The 24,732-nt window shown below is 59.7% G+C and overlaps 2 protein-coding genes across 2 annotated transcripts in view; one reads left to right on the top strand and one right to left on the bottom strand.

Annotated features, from left to right (window-relative positions):
- The window catches only part of LIMK2 (LIM domain kinase 2), an 85,989-nt gene that overhangs the window by 32,150 nt on the left and 29,107 nt on the right, over window positions 1-24,732 (top strand). The gene's annotated exons all lie outside the window — the stretch shown is intronic.
- On the bottom strand, window positions 1,124-19,441 carry CRKL (CRK like proto-oncogene, adaptor protein). The gene is made up of 3 exons (XM_018060951.1): window positions 18,791-19,441; window positions 10,260-10,722; window positions 1,124-3,449 (listed from the first exon to the last, which is right to left on the bottom strand). Exons 1-3 carry the CDS (start codon window positions 19,099-19,101, stop codon window positions 3,315-3,317), a joined length of 909 nt encoding a protein of 302 aa, XP_017916440.1. The 5' UTR covers window positions 19,102-19,441; the 3' UTR covers window positions 1,124-3,314.

Here is a 24,732-nt window from a genome sequence, read left to right as displayed (position 1 = left end):
ACCCGAGACGGCGGATGCCCCAGTGCAAGCAGGCCCACCTCGTGGGCCACGACACGGCGAAAGAACAGAGGCGCGCTCTGGCGCACGACCTGACAGAAGAGTCAGCGGCCCACGCCGTCTCTCTGCAGGGAAAACATGGGAAGTCTGCCTGTACGTCGCGCAACCCTGGGAGATCCGCAGTAGGCAGGCAACAGGGAGATGGCGTGTGCAGTCCCCGGGGCGGGGGCCCCTGCTGACTTCAGTGCCAAAGCCCAGCTCCAACAGCTCCTCCCGGGCACACCATCCCTCCACGCACCGGCCTCGGGCCCTGGGCAGCCCTGGGCGCCCAACCCCCTCGGACCTGAGCTTCCACAGTGGGTTCTCCACTGTTTCCGTGCCGGGAGGCAGGGGCACAGGCTGCCTTGGGCTCCGAGACGGGGAGCCTGGGGCACTGGTCTGAGGGTGTCCCCTGGACAACAGGCATGGGTGAGGATGCCCAACTTCTGCAGCCCCCATTTGGACACGGGCCTCACCCTCCTGCCAGGGAGCCTCAAGCGGGGCCAGGATTTGGAGCCGCTGTGGGGTGGCAGGACCCAGGCCCTGGTGCCTGCCCAGCCTGCGGGGAGGCAGCCCCACTTGCCGAGGGCTTCTGCCACGGGGAAACCCAGCCCTGCGCCGCGTGCCCTCTCACGCGCTTCAAGGACTCTTCACAGGCGTCTCTGAGACCTGCTGCCTGCTGGGACCAGAGCCGTGCCCAGAGCAGGGGTCCCAGAGGCAGAGCGGGAGACGTCCGGGCACCCCCGCTTCTGGAGACCCCTTTCTGGTGACACCGGGCCCTCCTGACACACAAGCAGGGGCAGGGATGGCACGGGCTGCGGGACCCCGCAACCCCAGCTGGAGGCCAGACAGGGAGGCGCGGGAGTCGAGAAAGGCAGCCGGGTCCCTGCCCTGCCCTGGGACGCTCCGAGGCCAGCTTGAACATCAGGCCTGCTCTGACGCTCTCAGCCCAGGCTCCCTGGGGGTGCCGGACCCAGAACCACCACGGGGCCCAGGGCCGCAGGGCCGGGCGCCAAGCGCAAGCAGCAGGTGGCCACTGCTCCGCAGCTGGGGGCGGGGGTGAGCAGACACCGACACAGAGCAGGGCCACCGGGGGCGGTGCACGTTTATTGAGACAAGGTACAGACAGGCCATGGGAACAAGGGTCTGAGGCTGGCCAGCAACGCAAACGGATACAGAAATAAAAAGGCGCTGACCTGTTAAGAAAAGACACTCCATGTATTCTAAGAATATAAGTCATTTAATACTGTTAATTTTATAGCACAAAATAAAACAAGCTATGATCCCCAAAAATAATTTTAAAAGCTTACACAGAAAGTATTATTGCCTGAAGTTTACGATCTTTAAGTTACAGGTCAAAGAGTCTGTGTTGTGTGGCTGTTACTGTAAAACACACAGTGACAGCCGTCGAGAGGCAAGGCCGCTGCTCCTCCTGCAGAGCCCTGGCCTGGCTCGGGGACCCTCCGCCGCGGGCGCACCCAGCCCCGGAGGCCGTGGGGGAACCTGGGGTGTCTCGAGCTCCATGTGAGAGCACTCAGGACTCGTTTTAAGAGATTAATGAACACGACATTAAAGGATTAAATTATAACCCCCTGGCTCGGCAGCATCCCTTTTCCAAGTGAGATGTTCACGCCCTCTGAGCACACGGCCTGGCCGCGGGGGCCCCTCCTGGGCTGTGTCTCCAGGTGCAGTCAGGGGTCATGGGAGAGCCCGCCCCAGGGTGAGCCCAGGGCCACGTCCAGGTGAGCTGCTGAGACACCCACAGTCCGGAGGGACACACGCAGGGCAGGCTCCGGGGGCGGCGCCTCTGAGGACTCTGGTCTCCTCCTGTGCAGTCTTCTCAGGGCCCCAAGGCGCGGCCCAGGGCGTGGCGGGCGGCCGTCCCCCGTGTGCTTAGTGTTTCCCCGATTAAAAGCCGCTAACAGGGTCGGAGTCACAGAGGCCCTGCCTTGGCCCACGTCCAGAGCGTGCAGCTCAGTCCGCTCGGGCTCCAAATCCCAGGGCAGCCGCGGAGACGGGCACCGGGTGAGGACGCAGCGCCTGTCAGCCCCAGGAAGAGGGCAGGGGTCCTGGCACGGCCACCCCACCGGCCACGGGTGAGGCGGCGGCGATGGGCAGCCTGGGGCGGAGCAGTCACGGCACCCAGGATGAAGATGCGCCCAGCACAGCCTCTCAGGAAGCCACAGACACAGGGAGACTGGAGGCGCTGGCCAGCCCCGACCGCAGAGCTGAGCGCGAGCCCGAGAGCAGGGCCCGGCTGGTTCTGACCCCGGAGAGACTGCCCCCACCCTCGTGACCCGACCCCGGGGTCGCGCCCCGGCCCCAGCAGACTCGGGGGACAGGACTGTTCAGGCTGCGACCCCAGGCGGGGCTGGTTCTAGCAGAGGCCTGTCTTCACCGGGGCCCGCGGGCCACAGGGCCTGGGCGGGGGTCTACCCGGCCGGCCGTGCGCTGTGGGATTGTGTGAATGGATCATGTGAACAGACCTCGAGTATCCGACGGGGACACCGACCACAGGGTGGGCGCTGGCTCACCTCCTGGGCCCATGGCCCGACACGGTCATGCTGGGGGCAGCCAGCATCAGCACCCGCGCCCTCAGGCAGCCGGGCGAGCGTGAGGCCAGGCAGAGCCGGGCTCGGTGAGTGGGCGACAGGCTCCGGAGTGAATCCAACTGCTGAGAAAACCCGGGCCATAGTTTCCAGGGGTGCCTTCACGGAAAGGCCACTCCTCTGCCGGCAGACAGGGTGAGCCCCCGGCTCTGATGCCTTTGATGATGTCGTCCGGAAGGTTGTGCGCACAGCGGGGAAACGCGGGGCCAGCGGCTCATCCCTGATATCACAGAACCCAACCTGCTACTTAAACACCTCTTCAGAACAAACAGGTCTAATTAACAAAGCCTTCCAAAACCAAACCAAACAGAGGCGGAAAAGAAAGAAAAACCAAAAGCCAGATGTGGAGAGTGTAGGGCAGTGTCCCTCTCCCGAAGAGTCCGCGCTCCGCTCGCCCCTGGGCACAGCCCCGCCGCCGCGCGTCCAGGCCGGGGGCACCTTCTCGCCCCCGTGTGCCTCCACCGGTGTTTCCAGTTTATGACCCAACGACTCTACGATCAGCTACTCTGCACCAACACAACTATGATACACTGCGGGCAGCCCTGAGCACGCCCGGGCGGGGCCGCCGCTGCAAAGCCGAGGCGGGCAGCGCAGGGCCTGCCCAGGGGGGCTGCCCCAGCGGGAGGAGACAGAGGGGCAGGACGAGCAGCAGGTGCGGGGCGGCGGCGGTCACTCGCTCTCGTCCGGGTTCTGGGGGTCGATGATCTTGACGTGCGTGAAGGGGAAGAGCCCTTTGCGCCCGTTCACCTCGCCCTCCCACTGGCCATTGATGTTCATCCTCGTGACCTTCACGATGTCACCCACCTGCCGGGGAGAAGGGGGACAGAGTCAGTGCTTCCTCCGAAAGCCACACCCACAGACGGCGCCACTGAAGGGATGACTGTTCTCAGGACTTGCTGTCTCCCGGGCACTACGGCGGGGACTGCGAGCGTGTGCAGCCCCCAGAATGGGCTCTGACGCGGCCCCTGCCCGCTCTGGCTGCCGCTGCCAGGGGACACCCACCACCCGGCTCTCAGAACAGCTCAGCCCACACAGGAAGCGCAAAGCCCTCTGGCAGCCTGCACCAGGGAAAGGCACGGCCACCAGCAGGAACCCCTCTGCCAGCGGCCAGGAGCCATGGGGCAGCTCTGCCGTCAGGGGGCAGCAGCTCTGCCGTCAGGGGGCAGCAGCTCTCTGGTGGGCACCCCCGTCGGCCACAGGCCCACAGGCTGCGAGGAGGTGCGGGGGTCAGGCGGGGCCTCAGCCTCGTGTATGAAGCCTCCTGAGGCAGGCGTGGGCGCTCCTGCTTGGCTGGCTGCTCACCGGATCCATCTGCCCCGTGTCTGACGGCAGGCCCCCGAAGAGCAGGGCCAAGGGCGAGACATATCGCTCACCACTCGCCCCGAGGACACTCCGAAACGAGCTGGTGCTGGGGCGAGCGCGAGGCCGCATCAGCTCATGGCGTTTCCAATGTTCTCTGGCCCCTGTGATCGGCACCCCCCCCCACCGACTGCCTTCTTCATTCCGGTGGTTCCCAGCTTTTTACGAAACCACCTTGTATGATTTCATTTGGGAAAAGGCACCTCCTGCTAAAGCTACTGGGTGAGCCAGCTGGCTGCTGGCCTCAAGTGACCAAGGGCCCAGGGCTGCCAGGTGGAGTGAGGAGCCCCTCCGCCACGGCGCCTGAGCCCAGGGCCCCAGGGGGGCAGGTGCTGGGCTCTGAGAAAGGCGGACCCACGGGTGGGAGGGCGCCTCTGAAACAGCCATCTGCGCTACTGCACATCCAAGGCTCACAGCGCAGCAACCGTGTTCAAACAGACGCAGGGCGTCTCAGACGAGGAGCGCGCTGCACAGGCGCGCTAACTGCAGACCCTCCCGATGTATGAAGAGCTCCTACAGCCCGACAACAGAAGGCAAACAGACCGATTTAAAAATGAGTCTTCCCAGAGAAGACAGGAAAATCGCCCAGAGGCCCCGGGAAAGAGCCTTCCGATGACTGGGAGTCGGGAAGTCGCTGCCACGAGCTGCCACTTCCCCGCCCTCCGGGCGGCTGTGGTGACTCTCAAGAGGAGGAGAGCAACAGATGCTGCTGAGGCTGGGCGGCAACCCCGGCCAACTGCTGTGGGGCTGGAGGCCGCTGCGGGAAACAGCCTGGCTGGCCTCAGCAACCCAGCAATGCCTGCTGGGCAGATTCCCTGGAGAACGGCCAGGCCTTCCCCGCAGGCTCAGGCGGTAAAGAACCCGTCTGCAGTGCTGGAGACCCAGGTTCCATCCCTGGGTCAGGAAGATTCCCTGGAAGAGGGAACAGCAACCCAACGCAGTCTTCTTGCCTGGAGAATCCCACGGACAGAGGGGGCCTGGAGGGCTACAGTCCATGGGGTCGCAAAGAGTTGGACAGGACTGAACGACTTTCACTGGAGAACTGGAAACAGGTATTCACAGAAAAAACGCCGCACAGAAATGTTCATCATGCCATCCTCAGCAAGAGGAAGGCAGGACCGACGCTCACGACCGTGGTCTCGTGAACGGGCACACACCGCGTGCATTCTGCACAGAGCATCGTGCTGGGCCACAGAGAGAATGAACATACTCGCTGCAACACGAACCTCTGTGAAATGAGGCAGACGCAAAGACAGATGCCCCACTTTCATGAGGAACTGGCAGACCCACAGAGCAGAAGGTGGGCCGGAGGCTGCCAGGGCAAAGGACACGGGTGGGGCATTCCTGCCCGACGGTTACAGAGCTTCTGTCCGGGACGATGAAAAGGGTTCGGGACAGACAGTGGTGGAGGCTGCACGGTCAATGTCGCCGAACTACACCCTTAACACCGGCAATCTGTCACGCACAGTGTGTGTGTTCAGTCGTGCCCGACTCTTGCGACCCCCACGGACGGTAGCCCACCAGACTCCTCTGTCGGTGGGATTTTCCAGGCAAGAACACGGGAGTGGGCTGCCATTCCCTTCTCCAGGGGATCTCTGCAACTCGGTGAGCGATGGAGCATGCCGAAGCCCAATGGGCTGTGCACGTGGCGCGGGTCAACTAAGATGCGTGGGTTTCACCTCAGTAAAGCTGCTGAGAGAGACACCGTGGGCTGAGTCCTGGCTCTGCCCTGTACCCACCACGAGACCGTCAAGCTCCAGCTCAAAGTGCGTGAAGCAGGGCGGCTGCAAGCATGACCTCGTGTGCCCCTGAAGCCCCTGCACAACAGCTGTGGCCACAGACGGAGACTGCGGCCCGCACGGTGAGCGGTCTGTGTGGCCTGCAGCAGGGCCCCGACTTCACGGCCTCTCACCCCGCTCACATGTGAAGAGAGGAACACTCTTCCGCAGTTCACAGCCCAGTGAGAAAACGCTATGCCAGGAGAGACTGCTGCCTCAGAGGCGGGTCCCTAAAGCCGGATGCTGGGAAGGACCATGAATCAACGTCAGTGAGAGGGTGCAGGTGGCACCCGGGGGCACCCCGCTGGGCCGCGGCGGCGGGGGGTGTGCTGAGATGCCTGACAGGCCTCCGGCCGCAGACCCGCGTCCCTGGGCCCACAGAACGGCACCCGGGCCTTGGACACAGAAAGGCCAACTCAGAAGGTTCTGAGACCAGACGCAGTCCAGCGGTGAGGGGTTTTCAAATGGGGGCAGACAACCCAAGAGATGCCAACACGGCAACTGAGAGGACCCAAGGGGAGTGAGAGCAGGCTTCCCGGGCACGCAGGTGAGCTCACGGAGGGCGCCCGACGAAGGGCGTCCTCCTGCCGACAAGGACGGGCGGCCACGGGCTGACGGAGCCCGCTGGCAGGCAGCACAGGCCCGCGCAGGCCACCTGCCCAGAGAATTACATCGCAGGACCCCGGCGTCCTGACCAAGCGTCAACTCTCTTGGTTTTTGCTCCAACAGGGATGATGGCAAATTCTATAAAACATTCACAGTGAGCTTGAGACCACACCTGGACAAAGTTCTGGACACAATTAGCAGACAGGTGGTTTATGAGGATTTAGGGGAGATGGGTCTGGAAGGCTGCATGCGCTCAGCCAGGGCCAAGCTGCACCAGACGGAGCTCCCTGTCCTTTCCTAGAGACGGGCTCTGACCAGGAGGGGCGCAGAGGAGGCCGTGGGTCACACGTCTGTGAAACCTGCAGTTAACATGAAGCCGCACGACGTCACCAGGACTCAAGACCACAGCCCTCAAGAGGGACAGCTGGCGGGGACACACTGAGGTCCGAACCCCTGGCGAGGCAGGAACAGAGTGAGCTGTTCTCCAGGTGGGGGCCTCCGGACCGTCCACACGGGCAGAGCCGGTACCACGAGACTGTCCCGGGCTCCTCGAGGACCGGCCCCTGTGCCCCCCGAGCACCTGGTGAGCCCCTGCTGTCGGACGGAGGTCCAGAGGAGTCCACGGTGAGGCCGAGGGCCGCTGTGGGGACCGCAGCCCCAGGCAGACGGGCACGCGCCAAGCCCTCCTGGGGGCCCATCAGCGCCGTGGCCCCGCTCTGTCCGGGGGCCCCTGCGGACCGCAGTCCCTACCCCTCCCGCCACCACTCCCTGAGGCCCGTTCAGACCCGGACACGCTGAGTGCACCCGAGCCAAGCACAGCTCTGAGGGGCTAATAGATTTCTTCCCTTTCGTTTCAGGTCAGGAAAGCTGGAATACGAGTGTGTGAGACTGGTATCTTTAGAGGGAGACTCGAGCGTCTGTCCCCAGTTACTTAAAATCAATCAGTAAGAAGGTAAGCTGCCTGTCGGCAGGCTTCCCAAGGTCTCCACCTCATCAGCCTGGCCCTGTGACACAGCGGCAGCCGCGTCCAGGCGTCTGTCTTTGGCCCAACACCCAGCACTCCCCCCAAGCTGCAGGCACGCAGGCGTGTCCTCCTGTTCCCGCGAGCTCCTGCTCTGCCAGGAATGCCTCGTCCCACTTCACCCAGTCAGCTTCTAGTCACGCTTCAAAAAAGTTCAAGGGTCACCTCCTGCAGGAAGCCCTCCCGGACCACACCCCCACCTTCCCAGCTGCTCCCTCTGTCTCCCGGGCCGACTCCGTATCATCAGCTCACTCACCCACAGCTGGCTCCTGCCTCCAAACTTCCGACAGGCGCAAGCTCCTTGGTGGCAGGACCCTACACTGTAAGGCAGCCCTCAGAGCTTGGACGCATGACTGGCTGAGGAAGGAACCACCGTGCACCATTCTGCTTGGAGCTGTAAGAGGCGTGCCCGAGACCACACCCGGGGCAGCCGCTGGGTCAGAGGACACAACTCGGTCTGCCGGTGAGCTTGCAGCGGCCCCGGGGCCCTTGTTCCAAACACTCTCTTCCACCAAGAATCCTTCGGAAAGGCCCACCCTGTTTCCCCGAGCCCTTCCAGCCCTGCTCCACCAGGCATGGGAGGTCCCGCTTCAGACTGAATCCCAAGGGGCAATAGAACCAAGGGTCTGATGAAAGCCTTCGCTTAAGACAGTGCTTTACGGGCAGGAATGTTCTTTCAAGGTCAAGGTTCACAGAAAAAGCGTGAATAATTCGGGCAGTGAAGCTCACCCGCAGCCCCGCCACAGCAGCTCGAAGGGAGCAGCGTGGCGTCCACCCGGCACTTCCTGTCCTACGTGTCTCGCCTTCCGTATTTTAATTCTAACGTCTCTCCTGGTAGCCTAACTGTGTGCCTCAGGAGGGTCCAAGACAGGCACCAGCTTTAGAAGATACGGTAGCTCCCAGAACGCTTCTTCATGGCCCGGCCCAGGGCCCCGCGTAAACACACAGGGCAGTGGGATCTGGCAAAGGGCCCCTTCCTGGTCCACGACGCCCTCTGGGTGGATCCGCGAAGGCGGCCGACCGGGCGGGTGGCGTCACCAGGAGCCTGGGGCGTGCAGGCCTGTCTCTGGGGCCCCAGGCTGGAGGAGCGGCGACACGGCTGTGAACACAGGTGGTCTCACAACGAGCTTCCCTCTCCCCACCCTGGTCTCGCCAGGACCCGTCTACGCGCCCACTCCTCCAGCTGTGAGTGGCCCCCTCTGCAACCCCTACCCCACGAACGGGGGGGACCCCCTACCCCACGAACGGGGGGGATGGGGTTTCTACACTGCACGCCTTCCAGTCAGAGGCCAACAGGCAGACGCCCTCAAGGGAGTGTGGCTTTAAGCCCTGGCTCAGGTGAGAACCCAGCTCCTGACTTCCTTTAGTGGCCTGGCATTCTGACTGGGAGCCCGGGCTCCCTCTCACCCCTGTGTGCGCCGACGGCCTGCTGCGCCACACAACCCTGAACCTAGCTCCCGGCTCCCCTGGGGGGCTGGGGGAAGCTCCCAGAGCCCAGCAGCCTGTCGGCCCGGCCCGGGCGGTGGGGGCCTCCCTGCCTCCTGTCCGGCCCTTCCTGGGAAGCGTCAGAGGGCCCGGGGCTCCCCCGCTGCGGGGCTCTTCCCTTCGGGCCAGCATGAGACAGAGAAGTCACCTCGGGCTCCAAACCAAGCCTCCAGGTGAAGTTCACTGGGTAACTCTTGGTCCAAGACACCTCAGGATAACCAGTGAGAAAAAGCAGGAAAACCAGGGCTCCCACCAAACCTGCGGGCAGGCTGCGAGGAAGCAGCAGGCCACCTGCCCCACGGTGGCCTCAGGGTGAGCGCACGGCTCCGCAGGAGCTGCGTCTCAGGGCCTCCACACGTGCACGTGACCACATGACGACTCTCACACTGCAGGGGTTCACGAGCTACCAGCAAACGAAGGCGCGAGGAGCCGCAGCTCCGAACCTCAATTCTAGGACAGGCGCCCGCAGGCCCGCCACGGGGTCCGTGCTCACACGGGGTTCCCTGGGCGCACCGACGTCTCACCAAACTCCTTCCTCCTGCAGGTTAGCCCCCCAACACACAGCTCTTCGTATTTTGACAAGCCACAGTCATACATTATGCCTTGCAAGAGCCTTTGTCCTCTTATGAAGCAATTCACAATCAGAGGAACATGACTTGGTGATTAAAACATTACAGTTCTCTTTCACTCTGTTATCGTTTACAAAATCTCAAGGAACCGAAGCCTGAGACACTGGAACGTCCTTCCCTTGCCCAGCTGAAGAGGAGTCCACGCTTATCCCCATTTCCCAGCTGCTCACAACGCTAGAAATGCGGAGCTGTGTATCCACCTGTGTGCTGGTTTCATCTCTAGGGCGGGGGTCTTTCTTAACCACTGTCTTCCCTAACTGCCTGGAGAAGGAAATGGCAACCCACTCTGGTACTCTTGCCTGGAAAATTCCATGGACAGAGGAGCCTGACAGGCTACAGTCCACGGGGTCACAGAGTCAGACACGACTGAGCGATTTCACTTCCTTACTGCAAAGAAAACCAACTGGTCTGAGAGCACACCTGAGGCTCTGGAAGCAGAACCCAGCCAAGCAGCTACCGTGGGGGACGCGGAGCCGCCTGGGACCCTCATGCGGGTCTTCACGGGCATCCAGCTCTCATCCCCGTCAGTTAACCTTAAATGAGCAGTCCTGGCCTTACAGAGACAAGATTACAGACAAAACTGAGGAAACTTCCTGGCGGTCCGGACTCCGCGCTGTCGTTGCTGAAGGGCCTGGGTTCCATCCCCAGTGGGGGAGCTAATGTCCCCCAGGGCCACGGCCAAACCCCAGAAAACCCAAGTGTCAAAGCCCCAAAGACCCAGCCGGGCAGACTTTACCTCTAAGGCCAGGGCGGTCTTGTCGTAAGCACAGGGCACGCGTTTCTGAATTGCTTTTGCAAAGACAGGTCCGTTCTGTGTGGACGGCAGGGGGCTGACCGCGGCCCCGGGGGCGCCGGCGGCCTGCGGGGGCGCTGTGGTCTGCGGCTGTGCGTAGGCGTGGGCGGGCTCGGGGACCCCGTAGCTGTTGGAATTCCTGTTCCCGGGCTTGCCCTGGGCCGAGGCCCGCACGAGCTTCTCCACGTAGGGCACGGGGATCATGCCCACCCGGCCGTCCTTGTTCCGGGCGCTCCACCACTGCTCCTCCGGCTTCTCGACGATCACCAGGATCTCGCCCTTCTTGAAGGGCAGGTCCTCGGCGTCGTTCCCAGGGAAGTCGTACAGAGTCCGCACGTACTCCGGGCTCTCCTCCGCGGTGGGCAGGCTGGGTGCGGACACGGAGCCCACCGGCGGGCTGGGGTACCTGCAGGGGGAGAGAGAACCGCTGAGAGGACACTCACCCCGCACCCGCGTCTGCCGAGCTTGTGAGTGGCTGACGACTCCCTGCCCTCCCCGCGTCTCACTGAGAAGGCCCCGTGCCTGACTGACCCTCTGGAGTCTAGCAGCAGCGGCTCCTGACCATCCTGACCAGGGCGCCTCCGCCGTGTCTCACAGGACTCTCTCGTTCACACGCGCAGACGCCTGGCCTTTTAAAAACCCCCACTAAGTGCAGCTGCGCCTTCCTGAGGCCCGTCACGATCACCACACACTCCTCTTGGTCCTCACCTAGGGCTGGCGTCCTGCACGCTTCCCCAGGCACCCAGGGAGAAGACGACAGGGCCCTTCGGGCCCCTCAAAATACAAAAACGGGAAAAGGGAGTCTGCGCTTGCGTTACAAAAAAAGGAAAACAAAGAAAAACCACCAGCCTACTGCGTCTCGTATGGCAATCACCATCCGAGCCCCACGTTTTCACAGACAGGCTCAGAGGCGTGTGCCCTGCGCTGAGCACCGCGGCCCTGGCCGGCTCAGAGCTCCTGGCAGCCAGCGCCGCAGGCAGGAAGCCCCTGGGGTGGGTCAGAAAAGCAGCCCCCTCCTGCTGCCCCCTCCTGGAGCGCCCCTTCCTCGGGAGAAACTCGGAGGTCTCCTTCCACCTAAAGAGTGTCTGGAAAGTGGCAAATACATGATGTTTGGGGAAAAACTATTTCGCCGTGAGCAACTGCGCCCCCCCTTAGCTTTTCTGAAGCCCAAGCTACTTGAGAAACTTCCCCCAGCGCCCCCACCTCTCGGGGGCGCAGCCTGCACAGCTGTCTCTGAGCGGGGGCGAGAGCTAGGGCGGGACACGCTGCTGACCCACCGACTGGCTGTGTGTCCCCGGAGGGGGCGGCCTTTCCCTTTCTCCCCAAGTCAATGACCTGAAAAGCTGTTTCGCAGGACATCACCACGACATGGCCTCCTACACTGAACCATTCTAATTTACAGAAACGTTTCCTTAAAAAAAAAAAAAAGGAAAACGAAAGAGGACAAGTCCCTGGCCGCTGCCCTAAGGAGGCCGGTCGCCCCGCCCACGGCCCACTGTCTCCGCCCGCGTCTGCTGGGGCGGCTTTCCTGCAGCGTGGCCCCTCCACCGCGCCTGCCCTCGGGTGCCTGCTGCGAGCGAGCCCCCCGCGTCCGGGCGGTCCTGTCTGTCACCGTCTGTGACACCACCGCACACCCCGGCGTGTCATCTCCCTGGATTGTGTCCCCGCGTTAAATACACCAACACTCTCACGGGCCTCAGGACACTCTGCCACACCACCCTCCAGAGCGCAGTCATCTGGCAAAACGCAGGTCTCTCTCATGTAAACGGTGAGCAGCCTGATCAAACACCTCCAAGGCCTCATTCCTTGAGAACCTGACAACTGAGGGGGAAACTGCTTAGTGCCAACACCTCCGAGAGAGCGGCAGGAGCAGCCTCGGTGAGGAGGCGCTGACACCCACGCTGCGGTGCGGGCTGAGGCCTCCTCACGGGGCCCTCGGGTGGGTGCGCCTGGCACGTGGCCCCAGAGCCCTCACTCCTGCCGGCCGCAGCGCCCGAATGAGCGCTGTGCCAAGCCCACGGCAGCCCCTGACCGGCCCTGAGCCCCCCAACGCACACCCCTGCTCCTATCTCAAGGGCCAGAGGTTCTGTGAAAGTTTTCACCAAACCTCAGCGACTTCACCAAGAGTGCTCAGCTCCAGGGCAGACGCGCTGAGGGTTTTACTGTCTACACAGTTCAAAGTGAGAAGCAGGGCGTCCCACAGCACAGGGCCCGAGGACGCCAGAGCAGCTTCAGCGAGGTCAGCACTAACGACATCCATCTACCCAGGGACCCGCTGGCTCTACTAAGAGCTCAGGGGACAGACAAGCTCCTGCTCCCAAGACTGCAAACGTCACCCTGGCAGACTGGAGGGGAAAGGAGCGCACACGCCATCCATGCCACGGCCGGGGCGGACGGGGTCAAGCTTCGCTAAGGGTCAGGGGACAGGCAAGCGGTGCTGCACAAACACTCGCCCCCGGGCGGCCGGCGGTGAAGAGCCCGTCAGCGCCGCAGGAGACGCACCAGACGTGCACTGGGTCCCTGGGTCGGGAAGGCCCCCGGAGAAGGAGATGGCAGCCCACTCCAGCACTCCTGCCTGCAGAACGCCATGGGCAGAGACACCTGGCGGGCTGCAGTCCACGGGGTTGCGCAGAGTCAGACCCGACTGAGCGCGAGAAGACCTTGTGGAAGACGGGCTTACAAAGGTGCTGGTTCTCCACCAGGAAGAGGCTGCAGACCTAGGGTCCAGAGGCGCCCCCTGCGGGCTCCCCACAGCTGCTGGCTGGCTGGTCCTGGGCCAGCCCGCCAGGCCCTCCCCGCACTGCTGCAAAGGGCCAGTGCCCCGTGAGTCCACCAGCTACCTGTGGTCTTGCCAGAGCTTTTCACAGAACCCTTAAGCAAGCGCACGGAGGCCCTTAGCGCCAATACACTATACAAAATCCACCAGTGTGGCAGAGGGCTCCGCAAACCACAGCCTGCAGGCCCATGGCTGGTCCGAGCGGGCGGGCCGGGACGGCTTCAGGGCCCACAAAGCTGACCAGCAGGCCCTTCCCCGAGGAGGTATCGCCACTCACAGCGGGCTCAGACACCGGGAACGCCACAGACCCTGAGAACCAGGAAACAGCAGCGGAACCAGCCCCTGCGCCCCGTCCTTTCGCAATCTGTCCCGTGACCAGGACCGTACGCGGTGCCCAGCACACACAGGGGCCCAGGCGCAGACCGCAGCTCCCTGCGAAGGCCGGAGCACGCGCCTCAAGCGACTGCAGGCCGGCCGCCGCCTCCAGGCAAAAGCTGCAGGCAAAATAACCCACTCAGGCATCTCCAGCTTTAACAACATCCCTGGTGGCTCAGAGGTTAAAGCATCTGCCTCCAATTTGGGAAACCCGGGTTCGATCCCTGGGTGGGGAAGATCCCCTGGAGAAGGAAATAGCAACCCACTTCAGTATTCTTGCCTGGAGAATCCCATGGATGGAGAAACCTGGTAGGCTACAGTCCACGGGGTCGCAAAGAGTCGGACACGACTGAGTAGCTTCAAATTCAAAAAACAAAGCGAAACCATCAACTGGCAGGACAGATTTTCAAAGGCCCTGGGGTGACGGACACGGAGACTGAGATCCCTGCGGCCGTATGAAAGATTCCACAGCAAAAAGGTGGAAAACAGAACAATGTACAAGCACCCATCCCAGGGAGACTGGCGACACGGCCGTGCAGTCAGAGCGCTCCGGGCTGGACCCCCACATCCCGCCCCTGCACCCTCACTCTGCGCCCCCAGCTCTTCTGCGGGCTCTGCCGCTTCCACCTGGGCTCAGACCCAAATCTGTCTATTTAGCCGGAGCCCTGCCCGGCCCCCTGCTGCAGACCTGTGTCCCTGCCCCAGCCCTGCCTCACATCCCTCACCTGAGGCGCCCTCCCATCAGCCTAAGGCCACACCTCTCGCCTCACCTCCAGGAAACTGCCCAGAGCAGGGCGCCCCAGCGGCTTCCTCCCGGACTCCCCAGGCAGGAGACCTCAGCCCAGCTTCTCACGCTCCCTTCTCCTGTGACAGCCCTTAATCCATGCCGCACTCCAGACTCGCCCCAACCCCGACCCACCTCGGAGCAGGCTGACCGCGACAACCCTCTTCTTAAAGACTCTGGAAAGCTCCCACCGCTGGACGCAGGTACCAAACGCAGGAGGCCTGTCACAGCTGAGCATGCTCCCTTCAAGCCTGCGGCGGCGCCTCATTCGCAGCAACCACAGCAGCCCTTCCGACTCTCACGGCAGCCCTCACCCTTCAAGAGCCACTCCACAGAGCATCTTTTCCTCCAGGCCCTGCCTGACCCCCAGCCGGCCATCCGCGGCACTCTCAGGGAGCTGAGCTCGTTGGCAAGGTCACGGTCTACTTCCATGACGAGGCTGGAGCCCAGTCTCGCGCTCTGGGACGGAGGAGGCCTCAACACACTGAGATTCCTGCTGAAGCTAAACCGCCACAGACACAGGGAAGCCTCTCCCCCAGGCCCCGGCCAGTCTGTTCCACAGACAAGGAAACCCCGTGCGCCACCTGGCTTGCTGCCGGGCCCCTTCGCCTCAGCGCGGCCAGCACCCCTACCTGGACTCCCACTAACAGAGCACTGCCTCCTCTGACTTATCAGAAGGAAGACGCTGTTGCCCGAGTGAACCTCAAAAATAATCCAGTCCAACAGTTCAGATCAAGAGAATCATTCTTACATAAAACGTCCTCTGAATCCAAGTCTCAAACGAGAGAAAGGTCGCAGGTCGGACGGCTGTCAGCACTCAGGCGCCACGGGGACAGAACTCCCGCCTGGCTGAGGCTCCATCCAGCGCCACAACAGTTCTGTCCTCATGTAAACTGAACTTAGGGGTTTAAGCTGCCGGTAAGAAGAAACTCAAAGGTTACCCACAGTGCCGAATTCTCTGTCAACTGAAATCAGCTACCGCTCCTCTCCTACCTGCTACTCCTAATTACGAGCCCAAATGCCCCCTTAAACACCCAGGTTGCGGCCGTGGGAGAAGGCGTGGCCTCTGCCGGGCGGCCGGGAGCGTCCCCTCTGGGCAGGCGCTCAGGTGAGGTTGGGCATCCTTTCTGGCCCTCGCACAGCTGCTGCCTGGATCAGAGGACGCGGTCTTTAAAGTCAGCATCCAGGAAGCTCCAGAAGAGCCTGACAGGGAGTGCTGAGCAACGTCAGATCTGTACTACCAGAGTGTGCTCTGAGCAATACCTATTGAGCAAAAAAACAGGGGGGTGGGGGTGGGGAGGTGCCTCTGAGCCAGCTCGCCTCTGTTTTTTCCACCTTTGCTCCTCACGATTCTCTTCCCAGTCATCACATAGCTACATGAGCTAGAATCGGAAACTTTGTAAGAGAAGCCACCTACGCAAAGCACACTTCCAATTTTCTAGACCCCGGAGAATGTACTGTCTCTAAACTGAACCCACTCAGAAACTGGACCCTGTTGTTAACCTGGAAACAGCCTCTATTAAAACAAAAAGAAAAACCCAGTAGCACTTACCTAACACTGAGCAGAACTTAACAGAATCTTAGAAGTGTTTACACTCAAGTAAGATGGAAGTGAGAAGTGTCTGTTTATCAAACAAGTTTTAACCTACAAGTTGCACCCATGTGCGGAAAAAGAATCCTTTAAAATCTGTCATTGAAAAATCAAAAGCCTCTGACACATCTTTTGCGCTTGAATGTAAGACCCAAGACAGGACTGAATAGTGCAACTCAAAGGGCAAAATTAACAAGATAGCCCAGAGGACAGACAGCTACAAACACACCAAGTCATCTGCCTCTTCCTTCCTCCTCTCCGTTCCCCTCCCATCAGCAACCGTCTTCAAACCAAAGCCGTCCATCAGCCCTGCCAGTCAGCCTACGGAACGTTTCTACTACAGATGGACACACAGACGGACGGACAGCTCACCAATCGTCATCACCGTGACCTGGATTGCAGTAATGGCCCAGGTCACTTCCTGACTGCAAACTCCCCCCTGGCACCCCACTTCCTTCCTCTGAGCAGCCGATTCAAGCTGCCTCTGCAGAGCCACGGCCCTGGCGCGGGCGGCTCCCCCCCCTGGGCGCCCTCTCAGCTTCAGCCCTGCTCTGACCCTCCTGCCTCAGGTCAGCCCCACCTGCTAGACCCCCGGCCTACAAGGACTTTCTTCACAACACCGACCAATGCTGTCTTTTACTTAAATCTCTACTTTCCAGCCTGTCTCCTTACTGACATCTAAGGCCCATGATGGAGAAAGCATGTCACCCCTCTCTCCCAGTACGCATCCCTGGGACTAACTCTCCTGTAATGTCTGGACAAGAACGTAGACTGTGAAGTTGAGGGGGCGTCCCTGTGGTGCAGAGGTTGAGACCCCAGCTGCCACTGCCAAGGGCTCAGTTTTGGTCCCTGGCCAGGGCCTTTGGCTCCTACACGCCGCACGGCCAAAAAAGAAAAAGCTACTCCCCCAACAAAAAAAAGGAGATCAGTCCTTAAATTCTGAGGAAGCCAGTAAGTCATCACTTTTTACCGAGCAAAATGAACCCCAAAAAAGAACTATTAGCCAAAGCGCAGAAGCTCTGGCTTCAGGAGCTCAGTTCTGAGGCTTAACAGAGCCTAACCACTTTATCCATCCTGCCTGGGGCGTGAAGGCACACGGCCCTGATTTCTGCCTTTGGCCAAAGCTGGCCCGGCCTTGTCTTCTACACTAGGTGAGTAATAAACGCATCACACAGATCCGCGGATTTCTGGCTCCGGGAGAGGCGATCCAGGTTCAGTGTGACCAAGTAAATCCTGCCAGGACCTCATTCAACTGGGGCAGCGGCAGCCCTCGGAGACACCAGGGGAAGGAAAACTCGACGGCAGCAGGACGCCCGGGGCAGCAGGGCGGGGAAACAGCAAAGCTCAACTCGAGGCGGGGGCAGTGTCAGGGAAAGGCCCCAAGGGCAGGGAGGCACGGCCCCAGTGAGGGGCGGGTGGGGCCCGAGCAAAGGTCCTCAGGCGTGAGTGGGCGTGCAGCGCGGGCTCCCTGGAGGCAGCGGGAGAAGGTGAGGACAGGCATCTGGGAAGCAGCACGAAGGGGAAGCTGGGGGTGGCGTCGGCGGGCATTGGGAAGCCAGGGCCGCGCCCCTTTCTCTCCACCCAGAAGGGGCTCGAGTCGCTCCCTCATGGCTGCACTGAGGCGTGCGGCGAGGCCCAGTCAGTGCCTGAGAGAGCGCTCAGTCACCTTCACAAGCCAAAAGAGCCAGTTATGCGAACGCATCTGAAGCCTCACCACTGCGGGTGCTGAGAGCCCCCAGCCTCTCACGCTGGAATCACACTGTGCTGAACGCTGCCTCTAGCTCCCAGGCTCTTCGGGGACCTGGAGGCTTCGCCGGTCAGACTTGCGGCGTCTAGGCCTTTGTTATGCAGTGTCTGATTTATAATCCCTGTCTCCCAGCTTTTAAAGTCCATTTAGTTTGGCAGTTAACCTCCTGGTCATTATACCACGAGGGCTTTATTTCCTCTCTACCTCTAGTCCACAGAAGCATCCAGTGCGTACTCTTTTAATATGACAGCTTCTCATGTTCAGAGCTGAGACTACTATCTTGTCAGCAGATCTAACAAGTCAGAAACATCTCACCCTGAAAAAAATCTGTATTAGCACCCTGTCCTTTCTAAGCAGACGCTTGAAAAGATCAATACCTTTTATTTTTAAAGCCCTAGGCCATCTCTTTAGCTCAAGTTTTGCATAATTTGCACAAAAGCAGCCTCGAGCAAAATATTAAGGCCAATAAGCAAATGAAAAAGGGATGCCCAATGCTCAGCGTCAATCTGGGTCATTTTAAAATAGATACCAAGTCATTCAACTCAATGCAAAAAGTACATCTGAAATTCAGCTAGGGTAGACTCTTCAGTGGAGTGTCATTCGAAATTTCCTCTTAGTAACAGTCTAGACTCATTCCACCTTGGAATTTAACCAAATGGATTTCCAGTCCATTCAAGGCCCAGCCTGGAGGAAATCTATTAAAAAAAAAAAAAAAATTCCTCGTTCAAGCCGACCTCTTTTACAGTAGTTTCAGTTAACGTGTTATGAAATAGACGCCTGGCTTATTTCAACCCTGGCACCAGGCTATCAATATATGGCCCTGATATTTCACAGGTAAAGGCATTTCGTTTCTACCTGCGAAGGCATTTCCATCTCTCGAGTTTCCAAAGGCTGCAGTCCGGGAGGTCCAACCCCGGAGCTCAGAGACCCTGAAAGGGGTGCAAACTCGGGAGGGTGGGGGGCAGGGAGGGGCCCGCGGGGCGGGGAGCCGAAGACTAGCGTCAGAGTCTCAATCCGTGGCCCCAAACCGGCTGCAAGACCGGCAGCAACGCCCTGCTTCAGCAGGTAATTCGCACCGAGGACGTGACGAAGGGCAGAAAGCGTCCCTGTTCTATCTGGGCGCCCGCAGCGCGAGCTGCCGGGCCAGACGCACCGCCCTCACCCACGGCGCCGCAGGCCGGCGCCCCGCGCCCCCGCGCACCTGGGCGCCGGCTCGATGAGCGTGGTGGTGTCCAGGTAGTGGATCTTGTAGAACTCCAGCAGCGCCGGCAGGTGCTCGAACTCCTGGTCCCCGATCTTGAAGCGGCGGTTGGGCAGCGAGTTGATGATGTAGTGGGACACCCGCGAGTTCTCGGACACGGACAGCACGTAGTCCCCCGGGCAGGTGGACGAGTCGCGGACGAGGAACACGCCGTGGCGCTGGCCCTGGAGCCGCGTCTGCGCCTCCTGGCGAGACACGGGCCCCATGTACCAGGCCGAGCGGTCCGAGGAGTCGAACCTGGCGGAGGACATGGCGGGCCGCGCGCGGGGGGCCGGGCGGGCCGCTCGCGCCTGCGCTGGGGGACGCCGCGCCCGCGGCGGCTGCGGGCCGGCCGGGCCTCCGGCTCACCGCGCGCCTACAGGCCCGCGCCCGCGCCTTCCTCGCGGCCGCGGGCCCGCAGCATCCTCCGGGCCGCCGGCCTGCTCCGGGGCCGCCGCGCGGGGCCCCGCCGGCTCCGGGCGCGGGCCCGGCCGAGCGCGGCGAGGGCGGCTCGCGGAGCCTCCGCTCAGTCCTGGCCCGGCGCGCGGCCGGCCCCGCGTCCCCGCCGCTCCGCGCCGAGCCCCAGACCGCCCGGGAGCGCCGCGCCGCCGGGGCCGCCGAGCCCTGCCCCGCTCCCGAGAGCCACAGCAACAAAATGGCGGACGCGGGCGCAGCGGCCGGCCACCTCCCCCGCCCCCCCCCCGGCGCCCTGCGACTGCGCACGCGCGCGCGCCCGCTCCCGGCGGCCGCCGGCGCCGCCCCCGTGACGTCACGCCGCGCGGCCAATCGCCTGGGCGGGCGTGCGCCGGCCGTGCGCGGCGCCGCGCTCCCTCCCGGGCCCGCCGGGGGGCGCTGCGGGGAGGCGGCGCTTCTGGGGCCCGCTCCGGGAACAAAGCGGGCCGCGCGGGCCAGGCCCGGCCCCCGGGCGCGGCCCCGGGCCGTGCGCAGCCGGGCCGGCCAGGTTAGGGGGCGGCGGGGCCGGCCGCCGCTGGTGCTCGGGGGTGGCTGGCGAAGCTCCCGCGTCCTTTCGGAGCCCTGCCGCCTTGGCCCCCCAGGACCCCCACCGCAGAAGCCCCGGCCCCTGGCCGCACCCCCGTCCGCGCTGGACCGCCCGCTTAGTGGGAGCGGGGCTTGGGGCGCCTTGTTCCGCTCTGGGCCTGGCGCTTCTTCGTCCCGCCCTGCGCTGATCTCACACCTGGGCGGAATGAATGACTGTTGGGGACCCCCCGCCCCCGCCCCCGCCAGCCGGTGGAGGAGAGCGCGCCTGTCCGGAAAGGCATCGGAGCCCGGGTCTGGCCTCCTGGTGAGCCGCCTCTCGTTGCTGGGCTGAGCCTGTCCTGCCTTGTCGGTACGGCAGGCGTCCCCAGCTTCTGCGACCCAGTGCCTGATGACGGGAGGTGGAGCCGATGTAACAAGAACAGAAAGAAAGTGCACCGTGAAAGGAATGCGCTTGAATCATCCGAAACCATCTCCCCCCGCCCCAAGGAAAAACTGTCTTCCACTGAAGGGTCCCTGGCGCCCAGAATGCTGGGGACCACTGTCGCAGGGTGATGGCTGATGTTCCTTCCGGGGTAAACTCAAGCGGAATCGGCACAGCCTAGGGCCTTTTGTGACTCAGCAAAGCAGGTTTTCAGCTTCCCTCCAAATACTTTCGCGTCGTGTTACTTTCGGGCACAATTTGAATAGCTCAGAATTTGAAGAGAAAGTCTTGAGTTCCAATCCTAACCTGACTTACCAGTTGACTGTATCATTCCTTGTCACATTTTTTTCATTTTCTAATATTTATTTTTCTTTCAGTTTTATAGAGAGATAATTGACACACAGCACTGTATAAGTTTAAGGTGTACAGCTTAATGGCTTGACTTGTTTACATCATAAACTGATTATCACCATAAGTTTACATATAGATACAAAATTAAATACAAAAAAAATGTTTAGTGAGCATCTCAAAGATACACAATTATATCTCAGAGAAGTTATCATAAGTTGTATGCTTTGCAAGAGGCACTCAGGGAGGTCTTTTGAAGTCCAGGGCTCATTTCAGTGTTACACAATTATTGCCTATAAGTTAGTCCATTTTGCTTGCTTTGCTGATAGGAAAACTGAGGCCCTCCAAGGTAGACTCTAGCACCAAAAAGGAATGCCAGTCTTGGAACAGGGTGGATCTGTCCCCCAGTTACCAATAGTGATGGATTTCAGATACCATCACTATTCTGCTGGGAAAGTGCCATGCTCCCATCTTTAAAAATTCCTCTTAAAGATGAAGCAAAATACCTCTCCTGTTGCTTCAAAATACTCCAGTGGGGAATACTGTCTGGACTGGATAATGGTGAAACAAGCATGGGCTTTTTTTTTTTTTTTTTTTTTTTTTGCAGCTGCAGCCTGGGGCATGTGGGGTTTGAATTCCCTGACCAGGGATGGAAGTGTGGAGCCTTAACTGCTGGACTGCCAGGGAAGTCCCAAGAATGGCCTTGTTGATAATTGTTCAAGCTGGAGACACAGTGTTTGTGTGTGTGTGTGTGTGTGTGTGTGTGTGTGTGTGGCAGGGGGAGCTATTAATTATATTATTCTACTTTTGTATATGTTTGGATTTTTTCACAATAAAAATAATTAAGTAAGTAATTATTTTTCCTTAGCACAGCTGAAACAAGCTTAAAAACCTTTTCCCCCCAAAAAACAGCCTAGACACTAAGAGGTAATGAAATGGAAACGAAGGGACAAACGACAAGAAGCTTTAAAAAGGGGCCATAACGTAAAAAAGATTTGTGATTCTGCTTTAGCTTGCTCTTCCTGAGGTTTCCAGATAGCATTGTACTTACTCTCTTCTAAGATAGTTACAGCTTAGACTCAATTGACAAGGCTTTTCCAGCAACTTGCCAGGGTTCCTGTCCCTGAGGCTGCCTCTGTACTGAGGATTCAACGCCAGCTCTCTTTTTTGGCCTCGCCACGTGGCATGCAGGGTCTTAGACCCGTACCCCCTGCCTTGCAAGACAGAGTCTCAGCCACTGGGCCGGCAGTGAAGTCCCCCCCACCGAGGAATCTTTTTAGTCATGTGTTTGTTTCCCTTTTCTGTGCGGGGTCTTCATGGCTGCACGGCTTTTCTGCACTTGCGGCGAGCGGGCTCCTCGTTGCGGTGCCTCTTGCTGCAGGGAAGGCCTCCAGAGCGCAGGGCGCGGCGGTCGTGCCGCTGCAGCCCAGCTGCTCCGTGGCTTGTGGGATCTTACCCGATCAGGGATCGAACCCACGTCTCCTTCACTGATAGGCAGATTCTTTACCCAGTGAGTCACCAGGGGAGCCCCCACCCCGCCCCACTGACTTCTGATTCTCCCCTGTCTGGTCCAACCCTGCAAGCGATGGTTAAGGCCGGACGGTCTTCCCAGGTTGCTGCCTTACTGAGGACCCGGGAGGACAGTGTCTGTCCTTTCTTCCTGCCCTAGATTCTTTGCTGGCAAAGACAGTAAGGTAGAAGAGGCCCGCCTGTGTTACGGGGAGACGCAGCAAGCGCGCTCACCGCGCTGACCTGATCGGGTCGGGGGTTCTCAGGCGTGGTCTCCACGAGCCCTGGTTGACCACTGCCTGGGTTAGACTCGTCCTTGGAGACCCGCCTCGCCCTCTCACCCTGCAGTTCTCCGTCACTACTCCCCCATGCTTCATGTCTATTTCCAAATTTTTCTCCCTAACACAAAAGAGGAGCTTATTGGTTATCTTCTCCCCCCCCCCATTAGTTTGCTACTTCAATACTAATAAAATAATGTCCACATCCCGATTATAATTTCCCATGACGCGCTATTTAAAATATCAACCTGCTAATCTCTTCTTTCCCAGGGGGACATCTCTGCACGAGGCTTAGCTGCTGTATTAGGAAGTTCTACCGACCGCTCCAGAAAACACTGGCCACCTTAATTCCAGTGTCTTAAAGTCTGGTCATGGCTCCGCCTGGCATTTTCTAACCTAGTTTTAATGGCTCTGCCGCCTCTTTTATAAAATATCCATTTTCTCGGACTTCCCTGGCGGTCCAGTGGCTGAGACTCTCTGTTCCCAGTGCAGGGGGCCCAGGAGTGATCCCTGGTCAGGGAACTAAGATTCCGTGGACCGCAACTAAGGGTTCGCACACCAGACTGCAGATCCCGTGTGCTGCCAGCTTAGACTCGAGACAGCCACGTAGGTAAATAAATTAGTTTTTTTAAAAGTCCACTTTTGTGTCACTTGAGCTGAAAGGCAGCTTGTCTTGTTTCTCCTGATTTCAGAGCATTCTGGAGTGCCTTCAGCGAAATCCCCTAGAGGCACGCTGATTCCCTCTCCCATCCCTTCTCGGTCAGTGCTGTGCAGCCCTTTAGACCGGGCGTCCCCAAATTTTCCTCTAAAGATCCAGACAGGAAATATTTAAGGCTTTGCAGGACAAAGAGGAAAATCGAGGAGTGTTATGTAATCTTGCTCCAGCCTCTTGCTCTTCCTCCCTGGCTCCAGGAGAAACTCCTGGAAAATGGGAGCATCGTAACACCTCAGGGGATCTGCACCCGTTTTTATCAATCTGGAACATTCTCTCACCTGATGAGAAAAATTTTCTGCAATATTTTAAAAGGAAGTTCAAAATATCATAGTAGTTGAGTGTTAACTGTTTCATCATCCGAGTATACGAGAATGATGGAATTCATCTGGGATAATATTTCACTTCATTGGGTTTCAGTATCAGTGTCCCCTAACGTTGAAATGTTGCCCCGCCAGTGCCGAGCTGGGTGTAATTAGGCTCTGTGTCACCCCTGACGATGTCTCGCACCCAGACGGTGCTGCCCACCCTGCACGATTTTCATGGAGCATGTTCACTGTGGGATGAAAGCGCAAGAGTTAGTTGCTCAGTCCTCTCCAGCTCCGTGCGACCCCGTGGACTGCAGCCCATCAGGCTCCTCCGGCCACGGGATTCTCCAGGCAAGGACACTGGAGTGAGAAGCCATTCCTTCTCCGGGGGATCTTCCTGACCCAGGGATTGAACCTGGGTCTCCTGAGCTGCAGGCAGGTTCTTTACCGTGTGGAGGCACCAGGGAAGCCAGATTGTGGGATGGTATGTACAAGAATTCTCCGAGATTCTTCTCTGGACATTTGCCTTTTAGCTTGTTGTTATGAATACATTGCAGATTAATCATCTTCAATTGAAGTTTGGGTGGGAACTCCTGAATTGCCCAATTAAATAGATTTTGAAATATGGAAGTTTCCATTGCGCTTGGCATCAAGGTCTGAAAGATTCTGCTGGAACTGTAGTTACAGGCTCAGAAAATATATCTGGTGCAAGTCTGTGTGGGAATGAGATCTTGCTGCTGGCTTCTAACTGCGACAGCACAGACGTGCATAAACCCGCTTAACATTCCTTTAGACTCTCAGTGTTAGTTCTTGTCAGAATGCTTTTGTGCACTGTTTTGCCTCGTCATTTCATTCTGTTTTATCTTGGCCGAGCTACACAACTTATAGGGCTCTTAGTTTCCCTGACCAGGGACTGAACCCAGGCCCTCGGCAGGGCAGGGGCAGAGTGGTACTCACTGGACCACCAGGGAGGCCTCAGGGAACATCACTTCAATGTCAGCGATAGACAGAAAATTGCAATCCCGAGTTCCCCTTTCCTCACACAAAATGAAAACCTCAAAAAAGCCAGTGGAACACCCAGCACTTCCTCCTCAGGACCCTCTGTAACACTTTCAGGTTCCTCCACGTCGTGATAGCAGTTCCCCGAGGCGGGGTCGCAAAGAGTTGGACATGAGTGAAATGGACTTAGCACGCACATGGACATCGTGCTTCTGAAAATGAAGACTTTTAACAAAAATGTAACGTACTTTTGGCTGTACTGGGTCTCCCGGCTGTGCAGGCTTTTCTCTCAGCCGCAGTGCTCGGCCTTCTCGTTGAGGTGGCTTCTG

This window comes from Capra hircus, chromosome 17 (genome assembly GCF_001704415.2).
Source record: "Capra hircus breed San Clemente chromosome 17, ASM170441v1, whole genome shotgun sequence".
NCBI lineage: Eukaryota > Metazoa > Chordata > Mammalia > Artiodactyla > Bovidae > Capra > Capra hircus.
This window is presented reverse-complemented; position numbering and strand designations above follow the sequence as displayed.